Source organism: Podarcis liolepis, assembly GCF_965112155.1.
Source record: "Podarcis liolepis genome assembly, chromosome: 9".
Lineage (NCBI taxonomy): Eukaryota > Metazoa > Chordata > Lepidosauria > Squamata > Lacertidae > Podarcis > Podarcis liolepis.
The window spans coordinates 159,757-177,042 of record NC_139564.1 but is presented as its reverse complement, the minus strand read 5'-3'; the positions used below and the strand labels follow the sequence as shown (position 1 = coordinate 177,042).

General features: G+C 61.4%; 3 protein-coding genes across 3 annotated transcripts; 1 reads left to right on the top strand and 2 right to left on the bottom strand.

Moving 5' to 3' along the window:
- Positions 1-805: 805 nt before the first annotated feature.
- Positions 806-4,549, bottom strand: LOC310685950 (BCL2/adenovirus E1B 19 kDa protein-interacting protein 3-like). Its single transcript, XM_083459102.1, has 6 exons — positions 4,253-4,549; positions 3,925-4,051; positions 2,389-2,440; positions 2,046-2,119; positions 1,785-1,925; positions 806-1,341 (listed from the first exon to the last, which is right to left on the bottom strand). The coding sequence occupies exons 1-6, from the start codon at positions 4,539-4,541 to the stop codon at positions 1,293-1,295; spliced, it is 732 nt and encodes a 243-aa protein (XP_083315228.1). The 5' UTR covers positions 4,542-4,549; the 3' UTR covers positions 806-1,292.
- Positions 4,550-6,641: 2,092 nt separating this feature from the next.
- On the bottom strand, positions 6,642-11,183 carry AUP1 (AUP1 lipid droplet regulating VLDL assembly factor). The gene is made up of 11 exons (XM_083458885.1): positions 11,019-11,183; positions 10,602-10,896; positions 9,249-9,436; positions 8,986-9,058; positions 8,733-8,806; positions 8,444-8,510; positions 8,144-8,252; positions 7,747-7,887; positions 7,377-7,522; positions 7,159-7,247; positions 6,642-7,005 (listed from the first exon to the last, which is right to left on the bottom strand). Exons 1-11 carry the CDS (start codon positions 11,078-11,080, stop codon positions 6,957-6,959), a joined length of 1,293 nt encoding a protein of 430 aa, XP_083315011.1. The 5' UTR covers positions 11,081-11,183; the 3' UTR covers positions 6,642-6,956.
- HTRA2 (HtrA serine peptidase 2) lies at positions 11,079-16,114 on the top strand (the record flags this gene model as incomplete). Its single annotated transcript, XM_083460416.1, has 8 exons — positions 11,079-11,701; positions 12,591-12,795; positions 13,198-13,392; positions 13,620-13,652; positions 14,226-14,334; positions 14,556-14,625; positions 14,862-14,957; positions 15,129-16,114. The coding sequence occupies 8 exons, from the start codon at positions 11,079-11,081 to the stop codon at positions 15,292-15,294; spliced, it is 1,497 nt and encodes a 498-aa protein (XP_083316542.1). The 3' UTR covers positions 15,295-16,114.
- Positions 16,115-17,286: the final 1,172 nt, after the last annotated feature.

The following is a 17,286-nucleotide window of genomic DNA, read 5'->3' as shown; positions in this document are numbered from 1 at the left end:
GAAGTCCATTCTTCTGCCTGTTCCAAATCTCTGGCTATGATTTCAGCTTCCAAGGATGCATGTCCAGATAAGCAGCTCTAGTTGCAAGACCAAGGAAGGGAGGAGCTGCCGGTCAGAGTGGGCTATGCTGGGCTCACCGAGGCAAGTGGAACCTTCCCTTGGTTTTGCCTTGTGCAACAAGGTCAGGATTAGGAAACCTTGGCTTGCAGACCAGCATGGAGGCGCCAGGAGAAGGCCAAATGCTGGTCTGCAGCACCCTCTGCTGGTGGCGAGGAGAAGTGCGGGCTCCATATGGAGTGTTAAAAGTTGAATATAGAACATCATGGAAGGGGAAGGGGAAGTCAGTGAATAAATGCTTTTTTTCTATAAAAAAAATGTTGAGGGGTACTCTCATTTTGACTCAAGAAAATCACAATTTTATAGTTCAAATCGTACCCCTGCGTCCCCCCAGAAAACAAACACTGGATAAATTAGATGTTAAAGTATGTAAACTTTTGAAAACTAAATAGACAAAAATAAGAGCAGTGTGGGGTCCAGCCAGGGACTGGAGAAAAGAGAGGTGCCCCCAGCCAGGCTGAGAGCAGCAGCTCCCCCCAGCGACGGAGGAGGCCTCAATCCAAGGCAGCCCACGCTTCTACGGGTGCACAGGAGCCAACTCCTAGGGTCTGAAGTCCCTTTGGCTCCACCAATAACATATTTGAGGGGGCTTCTTACCCCATGGCATTGCCAGGACATGGTGCCCCTCACTCCACACCCAAAGCGCAACTACTCTCCCCCATACATTAAAAATAAATGCCTGGTAGACTTTTTTAGGATTTTGAAAAACAGGATTTATTTTGAATGAAGCAACGGCATGTTCCAGTAGATCAGCTGCCATGCTTTGCTGCAGATTGTCTTTCCAAAGCTCCTTGGATTGGCATGTGGGGGGGGGGTAGCGCAACCTCCAGATGTGGCCTTCCAGATGTGTCCAGGCTCTAACTCCCAGCTGCTAGCAGGGCCCACAGGAGAGGAGGGGGAGGAAGGGAGCTGCTGCCGCCGCCACTGGAGTCCAGCAACCCAATCCCCTCTGCCCCACTGCAGCAGGGAAAGTGGAGAGGGGGCTTTGGGGCTAAGTCCATGACACTCTTTATGAAGGCTGGGCCCCACAGCGGAGGCAAGGAAGGTTGTGTACACGGAAGTGGGTGGGTGAGGGGCTCTGCACTGCTTCTCAGGTGGTCTTGGGCAAGATGAGGCCGTGCAGCAGTTTGGTGGGGAGCTGGGGTGGGGTGTCCCAGGAGGCCCCTCGTGGCTTCTCACAGGCTGCTTGATGGAGAGGCAGCCAGACGCTTCCCAATGCAAATGCTGGAGAGAGGAGAGGAAGAGGGCAGTGAGTGAGGGGCTTGGTCAGGAGAGGCCAGGCCAGAAGCCCCCTCTCTTGCTACGCTCCTCCAGGCAAGTGGGAGAGGCAAGGGAAGGCTCTGAGCAGCAGAAGAACATGAGAGGAGGCTGCTGGATCAGGCCAGAGGAGACCCATCTAATCCAGCATCCGCTTCTGCAGCAGCCAGCCAGGTGCTCAGAGACTTCACCGCAGGTCTCAAGACGTTTTGGAGGGGAGGGGGTAGGAGACAGGCACTATAGGGGGCTGGCTGCACTGGGCAGAATTAAGGGTGTTTCCGTAAAGGGAGAGAAAAATCAACCCCCGTCCCCATGTTTTGCCACGATCCCATTTCTCCTCAGCTGATGGGCCACTGCTGTGTGTGAGACAGGCGCTAACTGTGCCTGGTTCGTTGCCCCCCCCCACTCACCCAAGGCCAAAGGCCAAGACGTGGCTGAGCAGCAGAGAGGGGATGACCAGAAGCAGCAGCTGGGGGTCCCGCAACCCCCTCCTCCTGTGTAGAACTGGGCTGAGCAGGGGGGCACACGCAGGGGGCAGGCAGGCCAGCTCCCTGCAGAGAGACAGACAGACAGTCAGTCCAAAGTGGAGCAAGCAGTGGGGCCAGAGTCTTGGGGGGGGGGCTGCCTGAAGCCAGGACCCCCGGGGAAAGCCAGTGAAGAGCCATCCTTACTTTTGGTGCTCAGGGGGGCTGGGCCACGACCAGGGCAGGGTCCCCAGCTGGGCAGACCCTTCAGCGTCTTCCCTCTGCAAAGAGAAAGTGCAGCATCCCATAATTTTTTTTAAGGATGAAGGGGGGCATATCACCTGGGCAACCATCTGGGCATGTCTTGTGGGTGGGTGTGAACACACCTGTCTATGGAACTTGAGGTGCTTCATGGGTCAGTCACCACAATGACCCCTGAGATGAAACCTTTCAAGACCCCAGTTTGGTTGGCGCCTTCTCAATCTGAGGCTACAAGACCACAGCCCATGGCCCAGGTGGCTCCTTTGCACACCTCAGCGTTGACACTCACCTGCCCTGGGCTCAGGTCCTCCACACCAGGCGCCTTCAGTGCAAGGAAGGAGCTGGAAACACAAGAAATGGAATCTGCTGGTGAGAAATTGCTCTCGCTGTCCGTGTGTTCATGCACAAGAGAGATTTCGCTGCCATGCTGTTTGTGAGCATGCTCAGAAGCTGCTGTGAAGCCCTTTAGAGGCTGATGCCCTCACTGGACCTAAATCTCTACCAGGCAAGACCTGTCCACAGCCCGTGAGGATGCTCAGGTGAGCCTTCAGAAGGCAGGAGCCTCCTGGGCAGGTGAAGAGGCCGGCCAATGGAGCCCTGCCTCAGACAGGAGAAGGGAGCCGACTTGCCCCCCACAGAAGAAGCCCAGGTCATCCTTGCAGGGGCTGTTGTGTGTCCTGACTGTGGCAGTCCCTGGAAGACGTCTGGTGGCCACTCCCAGGCCGGTCTTTCTGGGGGAGCAGCTGTAGAAGCCAGAGCCCACACAGCAAAGGCTCCCTGTGACTAAACCCCAGGAAGAACTTTCTGAGCTGTCGGACAGTGGAACATGTGTATCTGAAGAAGTGTGCATGCACACAAAAGCTCATACCAAGAACTAACTTAGTTGGTCTTTGAGGTGCTACTGGAAGGAATTTTTTTTATTTTGACTATGGCAGACCAACACGGCTACCTATCTGTAACTGACAGTGGAACAGACTCTCTAGGGAGGCGGTGGAGTCTCCTTCCTTGGAGATTGGATGGCGTCTGTCATGTTGTTGAGTTCCTGCATTTCAGGGGGTTGGACTAGATGGGCCTTGGAGGTCCCTTCTAACTCTACAATTCTGTGATTCCATGATTCTTCCAGCTCTGGTGCATTTATAATGTCAGGATGTGGGGTTCACATCCTCAGGTTCGTGTGGCAAGGTGGAGCCCAAAGAAAATCAGCCAGACGTTCCAATTTCTCAGTGAGAAGTTCAGAAATACAAATCTCAAAGAGGAGAGGCGATTTGGTTCAAACTTTGACGTTTCAGAGCATCCCCAAAGGGAAGGGAACAGAACCGCGAGTCCTGAGGGAACATCTGTGCAATAATTACCTAGCATTAAATTCCGGGAGCTGACCGGAATTTGCTTAGGAGCGCAGTTATGCCAACTCCAGTGAAAGCCTAAGGAGCCCCACATGCAGCCCCATAGCGGGGGGGGGGGGAGTCGAGTCAGGCTCACGGGAGGACTTGGAAGGAAGAGCTGGCCTCCCCCAGGCAGTGGGCCGCCCCCTGGGTACGCAGCCCTGAGCAGGGGTCAAGGAAGGGGCGAAGAGCCAGGGATGCCCAGTAGCGCCTGTCTGACTCCGAGGGGCTGATCTGCCGTCCCCTCACCCGAGACCCGGCAGTCCCAGCTTGGTCTCCCGCCGCCCCCCGGTGTCGTCGCTTCCCGGCCCTTCGGAGGTAGCCGCCGCCGCTCGCTTGTCCACCGCAGAGCCTCCCTTTCGCCTGCTGCGCTCACAGCCAGTTGCAAGGAGTTCCGCCGACCCCGCTGCCCACGTAGGAGTCACCCGCCCACGACCACCTACCCCTCGGCCCGCGGCGGCTCCACCTCCAGCTGCGCTTCCAGCAGGATCCGTTCCATGTCGCGGTGGGGCGCACAGGCCGGCGTAGGGGGCTCCTCCAGGTCAAGTGGGGGCACCTCCACCCAGGAGCCTAGGAAGCGGGCAGGCAGGCAGGAAGTCGCAGTTAGAGGGACCGAACTGGATCCCCCCACCGCCTGGGGGATGCTGCTGCTGCTGCTGCAGCTGCTGGGGGGGGGGAGTCCCAGAGCCCCTACCCCAGTCTGGCCCCTCAAGGGACCCGGCGCGGGAGCGCGCTTCTCCTCCCCCCGCCCGCCCGCCCAGGGCCACTCACTCTGCAGGGCGTCTTCCCGGGGCGCCTCCATCGCTCCGCTGCCTGGGCTCCCTCCCGGTGCTGCCAGGCAGGTGCCCGTCCCATTAGCCAGCCGGCCAGCTGGAGGCCACGTGACGCCCAGCCGGCTCCCTTCTGTAAACAGAAGCGCCGGGCACCTTAAAAGGGCGACGCCAGCCTGCTCCGGGGAGGGGTGGGGACCCCAACCGGCAAGGGACAGGGGAAGGGGCGCCGCTCCGTAGGCCAATATCGGACGGGCTGCTGCTGCCCCAGGAAGACCGAGCCGGCTCATTTCCAGCTGCTCCGGAAGGGAGAACCCGTCCCGAACCATTGGATCCAAAGGCTGAGGAACGAAATTCTGTCTTTCGACAGGAAGAGCAGCGGAGTCTCTCCCTCGTAGGAGGGATGCTTTGGCAGGGGTTGGACTAGATGACCCCTGGGTGCTTCCATCTCTGCAATTCTAGGGCTCTGAGGGGAAGGCTTCCTGAACATCACACCGTCGAGTCAGAATCAGAATTCAAAATGACCGGAACAGATTGGAGAACTGCGCACAAGCTAAGAAAATGAATTTCATTAGGGACAAATGCCAGGTTCTGCGCTTAGGCAGGAAGAACCAGGCGCACAAAGATAGGGCGGGCAGCGCCGGATTTAAGTATAAGCTAAAGAAGCTCTAGCTTAGGGTCCCGCTCTCTTGGGCCCCCCCAAGTTACCATGCAGCATATACTGCATTCAACACAAAAAACAACGACAATTTGTTGTTGACAACGGACAGCTGGGCACATAAAGGGAAGGAGCTGAGGGTCTCATCCAACCGCAATCCGGCCCCGAGGCGGGGGACGCCGGGCTTACTAGCAGGCATGTGAAAAGGATCTCGGGGTCTGGCCGGACCACAAGCTTCACGCGAGTCCACGGTGTGATGCAGCAGCCAAAAGGGCGAATGCTATTCCGGGCTGCATCAAGAGAAGTCCTAGTCCGGCTGTTTCTTTCGGCCTCGCGCTGCTGCCCGCCGGTATTTCCACGAGCCACGGAAGGAGGGAGCCAGGGAGGCAACTCCGGGCCGCCGCCTCCTGTCGCCCCTTTAAGAGTAGCCGGCTACGTGCTCCATGAATGAATGCGCGCCCGGGAGGGGCGCAGCCAGACATGCCGAGCTGCACGCATCTCCCGCCCGGGAGGAGGAGGCTGACCTGGGCCGACCCCGCCAGCCGAGCAGAAGGGAGCAGCTGCCCGCCCCCGCCCGGCATCCTCCGGAGCGCGCCGCGCGCCCCCGTCTCCCGGGCAGCCTTCCTCGCCCCTCTCCTCCTCGCAGCATCATCTGCTCACGACTGAACAATTTAGGCTGCCCCACTGATTCAGAGACCTGGAAGGGGACCCCCCACAAGGGACATCTAGTCTAGCGCCCCCCCCCCATGCAGGAAGCGCTCATCGAAAGGATGCCCAGAATACAGGCAGCAAGGATGCAGTTCCTCCTGCCACACTCGCAGCCACTGGTTTCTGGCAGGTGTGGGGAGCAGCCCCCTTGCCTCCTCAGGGTCGCCTAAGACCCCCCCCCCCAGGAACTGCCACCTCCCCAGGTGGTCAGGATGGTTCCCTTTGTCCAAAGCACAGGCAGCCAATTGGACAGAGTGACAACCGCCCACTTTCAACTCCTATGTGATTTTCAAGGCTCAGGTTGCCTGTAATGGGTCCCCCTCTCAAGGAAAACAGCACGCAGTGGCTGGGCTTTCTTTTCTGGGGGGAGCAGAAGGGCGGCCCCACAACCCTCCTCCAGGATCCAAAGGCGTCCCCTTTGGGGCACCTGCTCTGCATTCTGGCTGTGCCTGAATTTTGCGGCAAGACTGCCGCCCCAAGGAGACCAAAGGAAAGAAGCCGCCATCCGGCTAAGCGAAGAGCAGCTATGAAAGGCCGCCAGGCATGGGAAGGGAGCCCATGAGTCATCTAGTCCACCCCTCACAATGCAAGAATCACCCCCAACACTACTATCACCCCCAACCCCACTATCCAGCAGCCCCTCCACTGTAAAGCGCGCAAAGCTAAAGCAGACTCTCACCACACAGAAACAGAAATTAGAGACGCAAGACGATGAGGACACAAAAACCAGCCACTCCAAAGCACTTGGGGTGGAGCTTCGTGTGGCTCAGGCTGGGTCAGGACAGGAGGACCTGGCTGGAGGCAGGAGACAGCTCAGCCCGCCAGCTGAGTGACTCAGGGGCCACCCCCTCCGGAGCCAGGGCACAGAGGGGAGAGCCAGAGGGAAGGCAGCCTGCCCCACCCCCAGCCCGTCCTAGCAGCAGCTGCGGTGGCGGAACAAGGACCCGTTGTGTCTCCCTTGGCGGGGCTTCTGCTGCCTCTCAAGCAGAGTCCACAGCAGCGAAGGAAGGCGCGTCCGAGAGGATGAGAATTAGAGTAACGTTTATTTTGATAGTGAAAGCTTGCCCCCTCCCACCCACACTCTGAGGCAGGCCGTCGGTGGCCCCGGCTGTGGGGCAGGGCGATGTGGAGTCCGGGCCTTGCAGCGGGCAGGGTGGGGGCTGGGAGCCTCCCTCTTGCCCTGCGGAAACGTCAGGCGGGATGGGCACACACCACTCAAGGGCAGCCACGGACACACTGCCAACCCCACGTGGCTCCAGCGGGGTGGCAGTGTCTGCAGCACCCTCCGCAAAGATCCAGAGTTGATCAAGCCAGCAGTCCTCAAGAAAACACCAGCCGGTCAGTGGCTCCCCTCCTTTGGCGCCATCCCATGCTTCTCCATGAATCTCCTGCGAAGGCAAGAGGAGCCTCGTCAGCACATGGCGGCACAGAGCTGCTCAGCCAGAGCAAGCGTGGGTGGGCTGGGGGGGGGGTCAGAGAGAGACTGCTGGGGGGGTCCACCCCTTGCTCCCTCTGCAACAGGTAAAGGGTCCCGGCCTCACCTCCTGGCGTAGTCGTACAGCAGCCGCTTCCGCTCCTGGAGGGACATGTGCCTTGCCTCTGGGGACCGGGCAAAGAGCTTCATGGGGGCCTGCAGAGAGAGGGAGGAGGAAGGGGGCAGGAGCTAAGCCCTGAGAAGCCCCAGCACCTCTTCAGCCCCCCACATGGCCCCCCAGCGCCTGTTCCCTCCCTCCTCCTTGGGGTGGGGGGTGTTGGATACCGGGGTCAGGGGAGCAGAGGCGAGGTAGTGAGCGCCAGAGATGGACGGGGCAGCCGAGGAATCCTCTGCCTCCGCCTCACTGGGGATGAAGGGAACCCGCCCCTCCAGGAGATTGGCAATGGTCGCATCCACACAGTTCGTCCGAGCTGGAAGAGAGAGAGGAGGAGACCAGATCACTGACCACAGGCTGGCTGATCCTCTCTCAGGAGCGCTTCAGTTGGAAGGCCTGCACTGCAGGGGGCTGCCCTAGGGCTGCAATTCTGTGTTTCTACTGCCCTCCCCAACCCTCCTGGGTATGAGAATCCGCCCTCAAGCTCTTACCCAAATGCTCCCCCCGCCCGGGAGTCTCTCTCCCCCCCCCACCACGCACCTAGATCCTTGCGGATGACTGCCAGGGGCACGTGGGGCAGGACTTCTTTGACACGCTGAGCCATGCCACTCCAGCGGACATCCTCTGCAGAGGCGACACTGGGGAAAGCTCGGTCGTGGGACCCCGAAGGCTGGCTTGGAGCTGAAAGGAAGGCAAGGGGAAAGGGGGCGGCTCAGGCACAGAGGCCTGGGGGGGGGGAACACAGCCCCCATGGTGGCCTGGATCCTCCCTGCCTTCCTGCCAGCCACTGCTAAGCAGAGTGGGCAAGACCCTCGCCACCCCCCAGGAGAGAGCTGGGAGCAGGCAGAGCCCAGGCAGGAGCCAGCCAGGGCTTGGAGCTCTGCCAGCAAGCAGACCTATGGAGGCAGGGGAGACGAACTGCTTCCGCCCCACTCACCTGGGGGGCTGTAGGGGGCTGAGGGGCTGTGACGCAATCGCTTCAGGTGCTCGGCTTTGTCAGCAGCAGTGAGTCGAGTCGACACCACACCCAGCTCCAGGGCCAGGAGCTGCAGGGAGGAGAGACGCAGGCCGGGGCTCAGCTGGGAAGCTCCCCAGTCCAGGCTCTGACACAGCCTGAGCGGACAGAGGCAGCGTCTCACACGGGCATCACACCCCCCCCCACCACTGAGGGACATGCAAGACCACGGCCGTGCCAGTCAGTCTTTCATGCCGCCCCCCCCAAGCCCTCTGCTCCTACCTCCTGAACCCGCAGCGCAAACTCCTCGCGGGTTTCTTCAACTCGTCTGCCGATGGGCGGAAGCCACCTGGGGAGGAAGGAAGGGAAGAGGGGAGGACAAGCCCTGGGCTACCCAGGTGACCTGCCTCCCCCTTCCCCAAAACAGGGACCAAACTTCCCCCCTTTGGCAGAGAGAGGGGCTCAAGAGCAGAGGCTGCCTTCCCTTCCGCTCTGAGAGCCCCTCTCCTCTCCTTCCGTCCAGGCCCCCCCCTCCTCCCCCATGCAAGGAAGTAGCAGAGACTGTTAGTACCTTACTTGATAAACAGTGAAGGGCACAAAGAACGTCCAGAGCAGCTCCGTCACCCAGGAGGCGTCAGCCACACTCTTGGGGGGGGGGGAGAAAGAAAAGAGTAAAACGCCAAGAGGGGTGGGGGCTGCTGCAAGTGCAAGCCCTGGCCCTTGGGATGGGGGAGGAAGCACCCATCACAAACACCCATTGCTGGGGGGGTGTTCCTTTGGGCTCTGCTTTACAGCAGCAAATAGACAGCCCCCCCCCCACTCACCACAGCGACAAAAGGCCTCTGGACTTGCAGAGCCACTGGCTGGACGCTGTCCAAGATGGAGAAGGGCCATGAGCTGGAGAGGGAAGGGTGCAGTCAGTGGGGCAACGCTCAGCAGGAGACTCCCCCCACCCCGCTGTTTGCTGGCTTCCCCCTGAGACACTTGGTCAGCCAAAATCAGAACCAGATTGCGGGCTGGATGGCCCTTGGCCTGATCCCGGGGGATCTTCTCTGGTGCCTGGCGCCAGGCCAGAGGCTCTGCCCACCTGAAGCGCAGGAGACCCACGCGGCCGTTGGTGGTCGTCTCCTCGGGGAAGAGCAGCAGGGGCGGGTTGCCCCCCTGGGAGGAGTAGGCCTTCAGGGACTCCAGCAGCTCGGCTCGGCTCTCCGCACCCCCCACCTCCAGGAAGCCCCGGGACCAGCAGATGAAGCCGGAGGTGCCGTTCAGCACGGGCTGTTGGGAAGAGAATCCGTCAGGGCCTGCCTGGCTCTCCACTGGTGGGGATTGGGACCTGCAGCCCTGGGGAAGCCAGCCCCCAGGGACCACAAGGACATGAGCATTCAAGGGCATGTGCTGCCTTCTGCCCCAGAGGCAGGGGGCAGCCATCAGGGCTAGAGCCCGCTCCTCTGCTGTGAAGTTGTCTCATCCACTTTTAAAGCCATCCAAGGTGGTGGCCAGCACAAACTCTTGTGGGAGCTGAATCCATTGTTTAAATGATGTGCTGCATGAAACTGTATCCATTACTATTTATTATTATTTCTTAAAATTTCATTCTGCCCTATATCTGTAGCAGTTCACAACATAAAAATCACAAAACACACAATAAAAACATAAACAAAGACAACCCAATAACCCCCCATTCCACAACATTTAAAAGGTCAGTCAGCCCAAGACCCGGTTGAAGAGGAACATTTTCACCTGGCGCCTAAAGGTGTATAATGAAGGTTCCAGCAGAACACCCCTAGAGAGAGCATTTCACAAATGGGGAGCCACCACAGAAAAGGCCTGTTCTTGTGTACATGAACACACGCACAATCACACACACGCACAAATGGCAGTGATTATTACGTTAAGGTGAACTCCCAAAGGTGCACATTCAAGGCTGAGAGTTGGAAAAATCAGGATGAATAAAATAAAGTTGTTCTTCATGCAGTGCATAGTTAAACTATGGAACTCCCTCCTGCAGGAGCCAGGGCTGGCTACCAACCCGGATGGTTTTTAAAGAGAAGGAGAGAACTGCACTGTGCCAACCACAAGGGCTCTGCTCTGCTTTCACAATCAGATGCAAGAACACTTCTGGATGGCAGAAACCAGAGGAGGGGCCAGGGCTCTGGTGCCGAAATCCTGCTTTGGGCACCTGGTGGGTGCCCGGGAGAACACGGGGGGGGGGCTGATCCAGCGGGTGCTTCCTACCTTGCCAAAGGCTGCGCTAACAAGACCTGCCTCTCTCTGGAGCAAGGGGAGGAATTGCGCGAGGCCCGGAGGCGGCTGAGCAGGCCGGACCGATGCCTCTGCACCTTCCTCGGGCTCCAGGAGCGTGCTGTGCCTCCTCCGGCCCCCGGCGCTGCTCCCCGGCCCGCCGCCCCCCCTCCTCCGCCCCCCGGCCCGCCCGGCTCACCGCGTTGCAGGAGGTGAGCAGGTTGAGGACGTTGTGGTCGAAGTGGGTGACGTGGTTGGCGACGAAGACGCGGGCGCGGAGGCTGGGCTGGCGGGGGTCTCCCTGGCGCACGAGCACGCCCAGCACCGAGCACATCACGCGCACGATGAAGCGGCGCGGGGCGCTGTCCGGGAGCGCGCAGCTGACCAGGAAGACGTGCAGCCCCAGGAAGAGGCGCAGCAGCAGCAGCGCCAGCCCCACCGGCGCGTAGAGCAGCAGCGAGAGCAGCACGCGAGGGCCCTCGCCGCCGGGGAGCCTGCAAGGGAAGGGGAGGGGGGGAGAAGGAGGAGGAGGAGGCCGGTGAGCCGGGAAGAGGGAGGCAGGGAGGCCCGGCACCCCCCCGCCCCGCCCCCCGCCCCGGAGGGCCCCCTCCCTCACCGGTGCGCGTCGAAGAGCCGGTCGGGCGCCACGGGGGCGGCGGAGGCGGCGGAGGCGTCCATGCTGCCCGCGGTCCGGAGGCGCCGCTCAGCGGGACAAGGCCGAGGCCTGACGGGCCGCCGCTGCCATCTTGGTCGCGCCCGCTCCGGGGGGAAGTGCGTCACCGCGCCCGACGCCGACGCCCCGCCCCTTCCGCCGACGCCCGCCCGCTCGCCCGGACTCCGTTTCCCGGCGTGCCCCGCGAGGCGGCCCAGCAGCATGGCGGCGGCGGCGGCGGCGGCGGCGGCGGTGTCTCGGGGGGCGCGGCGCTGGGCGGCGGCGGGGCTGCGGAGCGGGGTCCGGGGCGCCTGGGCGGCGGCGGGGCCGGGCGGCGGCGGCGGCGGGCAGAGGCGGCGCCCTCCTTCTCCTCGGAGGTGGCGCTGGGCAGGGGCGGCGGGGGCGGGGGCGCTGCTGGGGGGCTGGTGGCTGCTGCGGGGCCGGGGCGAGGGCGAGGGCGGCGGGGCGGGGCGGGCCTCCCTCTGGCCGGGCCTCCCTCGGCTGCTGGCCGCCGTGCCCTCGCCGCCCCCCTCGCCCTCCTCGCCCTCGCCGCCCCCGCCGGGCTCCCCGCGCGCCACCTACAACTTCATCGCCGACGTGGTGGAGCGGACGGCGCCGGCGCTGGTCTACATCGAGATCCTGGGCAGGTACGGGGCGCCCGGGCAGCCGGCGGGAACGGGGGGGTCGCCTTTCCCCCGGCAGAGACTCCGGCCCGGGCGGCTGACGGCTCCCATGGGCAGCGCGCCAAGCATCGGGGCGAGGAAGCAAGAGTGGAGAAGCGGGGGAAAGGGGTAGAATGAAGATGGTGATGATGATGATGATTTATTATTTCTCCCCCGCCCATCTGGCTGAGTTTCCCCAGCCACTCTGGGCGGCTTCCAATCGAGTGTTAAAAACAATACAGCATTACATACTAAAAGCTTCCCTAAACAGGGCTGCCTTTAGATAGGATAGCTGCTTATTTCCTTCACATCTGAAGGGAGGGTGCTCCACAGGGCGGGCGCCACCACAGAGAAGGCCCTCTGTCTACTCACAATGAGGGAACCGCCAGAAGGCCCCCGGTGCTGGACTTCAGTGTCCGGGCAGAATGATGGGGGTGGAGACGCTCCTTCAGGTATACTGGGCCGTTTAGGGCTTTCAAGGTCAGCAGCAACACTTTGAACGTGCTGAGAGCCAATGCAGATCTCTCAGGACCAGTGTGATGTGGCCACTGCCGGATGCAAGAAGGAGGAGAGAAGGAAGATCCCAACCGTAGAAACACCACCACACCAGCTTTTCCACTCAAAGCAGTGCATTTCCAAAAGTAGAGGGACAGCAAGCAGGCAGCCAGTCCGGCTTCTCTAGGGAAGGCGTTCCAAGTGGTCTGGCAGCAGCCACCACCCAGAAGGCCCTGTCCTGTTTACATTTTCCCATGGGGGCACCTGGTTGGCCACTGTGAGAACTGATCCTGGCCCTGCTGGAGTCCTTGACCTGTGCCTGGCTGTGTGTCTCCCTTGCCTGGTCCCCATGTCCCTCAGACCCTCCTGCTTCCCACAGGCACCCATTTTCCGGCCGGGAGGTGCCCATCTCCAACGGCTCCGGCTTCGTGGTGTCTGCGGATGGGCTGATAGTCACCAACGCCCACGTGGTGGCCAACCGGAAGCGGGTGCGGGTGCGCCTGGCCAGCGGGGAGCTCTATGACGCCGTAGTGAGGCAGGTGGACCAGGTGGCCGACATCGCCACCATCAAGATCAATGCCAAGGTGAGTGCCCTGGGGCAGCGGGTGATTTGCAGCAGTGCCCCTTGGCTCTGTGAGCTGGGCAGGGAGGGGGCAGCGGTGGCATCATCCTAGACCCTGTTGGAAAGTTGAGATTGGTGGGCCAGAAGCCAAGAGCAGCTCCTGGTTGGGTGGGGGCATGCCGGGCAACCAGCCTCAAGCGGCCATCTCAGCTGCCCAACACCAACTCCTCCCCCCTCCCAAGCTGGGCTGACGCCAGTCTTCTGATCATTTCCTGACCCCCAGAAGTGGGGCCAGGCTTCTGCCCCTCACCCGTGAGAGAGGAGTCCAGATGAGGCCGGAAGGAGAGCTCAGATTGGGGGGGGGGTCCTCCCATGCTGTGTCCTGGTACTGACACCTGTCTCTTTCCTCCTCCTCCCCCCCCAGCGCCCGCTGCCCACGCTGCCCCTGGGCCGCTCCTCTGATGTACGCCAGGGGGAGTTTGTGGTGGCCATGGGCAGCCCCTTTGCCCTGCAGAACACCATCACCTCGGGCATCGTCAGCTCTGCCCAGCGAGGGGGCCGGGAGCTGGGCTTGGCAGCTTCGGACATGGAGTACATCCAGACGGACGCAGCCATTGACGTAAGGCCTGCTGGGCAGGAGAGCCGGGAGGGGGGCAACGTGGGGGGGGGGCTTTTTGTTGGCCTGTCCCCTGAGTGGCGCAGGTGCTGCCTCTGCCATGCGGGAGGGGCCTGGGTGATTCCTGGGCCTCCCCCTGTCCCTTGTGGTGAGGGGGGGGGGCGCCCAAAGGGACCGGGGCAGCTCTGGGTCACTCCAAGTGATTTCCTCTCTGGTTTTCTGCTCTGCAGTTTGGAAACTCCGGGGGACCCCTCCTCAACTTGGTAAGACCCCCGTCCTCTGCATATTTCCTGGGGGGAATGGGGGCTTCTGCTTGCACAGGGTGGGGGTCTTTGCTCGTTGACTGGCCGGGGAACAGGCCCTTCATTTCCCAGGTGCCACAGGGGGCTTGGCTCCTAAGAGCCTGCTGCTGCTGGATCAGGCCGGGGGGGGGGCGGGGATTTGGTCCCACATCCTGTTCTCACAGTGGCTGACCAGACGCCACCAAGGGATACCTGCAAGCAGGATCTGGGCCCAGGAGCCAGCAACTGGCATTCAGAAGCAGGGCTGTCTCGGGGGGGGGGGCAGAGCCCGGCCAGCCTCCTCCTCCACGCAGTCTCATTCTCCTTTAAAGCCATTTAGGCTGGCGGCCACCCCGTCTCCTGTGGGAGGGAGTTCCAGTGTTTAACTATGCATTGCGTAAAAAGGGACTTCCTTCTATCAGTCCCGAATCGCCCAGTGTTCATCTTTGCTGGATGGCTAGGAGTGTTAGGAGGGTGGGAGCACAGCTTTTCTCCCCACCCCCCCGAAAGCCAACCTGAAGTGACTGCCCTGGGGCTCCTCTCCCTGCCTCCTAGGACGGCGAGGTGATTGGGGTGAACACCATGAAGGTGACCCCCGGGATCTCCTTCGCCATCCCCTCCGACCGACTGAGAGCCTTCCTGGAGCAGGAGGAGAAGCGCAAGGGTGAGGATCTGCCCCCCTTCTATGGGTGCTGAACCTGCCAGGGGAGAGAGGTGGGACTGGCCCCTATAGGGTGGGGCTACCTGAGCCCCCACAACCCAGGGATGTTCCTCCTGGCAGCCTTGAGTCTCTCTTAGGCTGGGTGGGCTTCCAGCATGGAGGGGGCCCCAGAGTCTCCTTCCCCCCAGGGTCAATGACAGCCTCTCCTCCCCCCCCCCCTCCAGACTCCTGGTTTGGCAGCACAGAGGGCAAGAGGCGCTACATTGGGGTGATGATGCTGACCTTGACGCCCAGGTAGGTGCTCAGCGCCAGATCCTTCCAGGCCCAAGGGGGGCGGCAGTGCAGGTCTCCCCGCCTTGGGCTGGGTGCTTCCAGAGTGGGCCCTGGTTCTCCCTAAGCTGCTGGGGCAGAGGGTCTTCTCTGCTGGCCCCAGGAAAGCAGCGCCCCACACCCTTGGGTGTCTCCACAGAGCCTTCCCTCCCCACCAGCCTGCTGGAATCCTAACCTTGTGGCCCCCTCTCCCTCCCCAGTATCCTGTCTGAGTTGAAGATAAGGGATCCTGCCTTCCCCGATGTCTCCTACGGGGTCCTCATCCACAAGGTCATCATTGGCTCTCCGGCACATCAGTAAGTGTGACGCCCACCTGCCTTGATGGGGGTTGAACTAGATGACCCCTGAGGTCCCTCCCCACCCTAGAATTCTAGGCTTTGGGTTCCCAGTTCCCCCTGGCGGGAGGGCAGAGCAAGGAGTCTGGCCTGTCTCTCTGCCTTCACCCCCACACTCTGCTCTCACCGCAGGGCGGGGCTCAAGGCGGGGGACGTGGTCATGGAGATCAACGGCCAGGCGTCCCGGCGGGCAGAGGACATCTACGAGGCGGTGCGGAGCCAGAAGACGCTCACGCTGCTGGTCCGGCGCGGCTACGAGGCACTGCTGATGAACATTGTCCCTGAAGTCACAGAGTAGGGGCGGTTGGGGGCTGTGGCCGCTGCGTTTGGGGGTCTGGGCAGGAAGACGGACTTTGCCTTGAGCGCGGAGAGGACTGATCCTGCCCTCTGTCCCCACAGAAGGAGGGGGCCCAGCGGGTGTCGGGTGGCACTTCGGTGGGTCTTGCTCCTCTGTGGTTGTGTGATGTCAGCTGGGGCTCTCCCTGACTTGGCAGGAAAGGCCCTTTGGGGGGCAGCACTTTCCCTTTTCCCCTTTCCCCGTTGGCTATTGACCTGTCCAGGCCCACATTTTGTGGAGGGTCATCCTCCTTTGTCGCGGTGCTGCGCAAATGGGCATCGAAGGCCAGGCCAGCTGCGGGCTGTGGTTAGCCCCTTGCCCAGCTGGTTTAAAAGGGGCCAAGAGGCCAAGCCATGGGGCAAGTGGCCATCCCTCTGGGGGGAACTGGCAGCAAGGTGGTCCCTTTGGCTATTCCCCCCCCCCCCCAACTCAGAATCATGTGGTACAAGCCCAGCGGGGCCCAATCCGCAGCCCCTTCTGCTCCCAGCCGGTGCTGCAGTGAATCAGGAATCCTTAAGGAGGGTCTCTTGCCACTGCAAGGCGGCAGCGGGGGGCCTGAGGGGTCCGTCTGCAGTGGGTGCCATAAAGGGTGGGGTAAATTAATGGAGGCTGGGAGAGCTGGTGGTTGCGCCATCCACAGGGTTCTTAAGGACTAGAAAGTTGTTTTTAAACCCTTCAGAGCCAGCCACTGCTCAGCGTGACCTGAGTTGCTCCAGTATCAGACGGGGACGGGCTTTGTGGCTTGGTCCTTTCTGCTCCAATAAAGGGTTCTGCCAAGGGGGCAGCAGCTTCGTCTTTATTATGGGATGCTCGAGGGTGTTTAATTTAGCAGCTCTGCAGTGGCTCCTGCTGGCCTCATTTGAGGTGGGGGCTTCACAACTGCTGCCCGGGCGGCTCAAAGGACTGGCACATCTGTTGCCTCGCCCTGGAGGAACGGGGGGGGGCACTCTCCCTTCCCCCCCAAAAAACAAGGCTTGCACTGAGGGAGGGAGGGAGGGCGGGCTACTGGAGGTGGGCCCAGAAGAGCCGCCCCCCTGACCAAAGAGACGTGCCACCTCAGCGCTTAGCGATGGCGACACAGATTCCTTTCTGCTCTGCCGCTGTCCTTGCTCCCAAGTGGGCTGATTTCTGCCGGGGGTGGTTTGCCTTGGAAGTGGTCTTGCTAAGCCCCAGGAATTTTGGGGGGTGGAGTGGGGGGCTGTTTGCTTTTGAGGGGCTCGGCTGTGTCTCACTGGGAGGGGTGGGGAGTCCCTCTGTGCCACCACCGGCTGCCCAGACAGGCCTCTCTTTCACCTCCAGCCGTGGAATTTGTTTCTCTGCAGCCCAGCCAGGAAGGAAAACAGGACACGGAAAGTAAGGGGGGGCGAGGGGGGGCTCTTGCAGGAGAATTAGGCCAGGCCGGCCGACTGACCGCAGGGCTCCATTAGGACATTTCTCACATAGCTCTGAAGTGGCCAAGGGAGGGGGGTCCCGTGGGGTGGGGTGGGTGTCCTAAATGCCCCTTTTTCTTCTTGGCTGCCTCCATCTGAGACGCCCCACCCAGATTAATAGGGGGAAATAGAGCAGAGAGAGAAGTTTTTCTCCTGCTCTCTCAAAATTGTGGACATCCAAGAAGCTGGATGTTGGAAGGTTCAGGACGGGTAGAAGGACGTCACACGGTGGAATCTGTGGAACTCCCTCCCGCAGGAGGCAGGATGGCCACCAACTGGAATGGCTTTCAAGAAAGGGACAGATTCATGGAGGAGATTATTATTGATGCCCTCCTTTGCCGTGACGATGAGTGGGCGTCCCTTTGGGCATCCGATTGGCCACTGTGAGACCAGGATGCCGGGCCATTGGCCAGATTCTGCAGAGTCTTGTGATCTCGCGTGATCCTGGCCCTTTGGGGGCTACAGGACCCTTCCCTCCACCACGCTGAGGGGCTGCCCGACCTGGCCCCCTCCCAGGTGCAGC

Excerpts from the sequence above, each read along its gene's own strand:
- LOC310685950 (XM_083459102.1), bottom strand. The coding sequence starts at position 4,541 with ATGAGCCGGCTCGGTCTTCCTGGGGCAGCAGCAGCCCGTCCGATATTG. Across the intron at positions 4,052-4,252 it reads CCGGGAAGACGCCCTGCAGA|GCTCCTGGGTGGAGGTGCCC; the intron begins GTGAGTGGCCCT and ends CCCGCTTCCTAG. Across the intron at positions 2,120-2,388 it reads AGGACCTGAGCCCAGGGCAG|AGGGAAGACGCTGAAGGGTC; the intron begins GTGAGTGTCAAC and ends TTCTCTTTGCAG.
- AUP1 (XM_083458885.1), bottom strand. The coding sequence starts at position 11,080 with ATGGACGCCTCCGCCGCCTCCGCCGCCCCCGTGGCGCCCGACCGGCTC. Across the intron at positions 7,888-8,143 it reads AGCCCCCTACAGCCCCCCAG|CTCCAAGCCAGCCTTCGGGG; the intron begins GTGAGTGGGGCG and ends CCTTCCTTTCAG. Across the intron at positions 7,248-7,376 it reads CCTCTGCTCCCCTGACCCCG|GCCCCCATGAAGCTCTTTGC; the intron begins GTATCCAACACC and ends CTCTCTCTGCAG.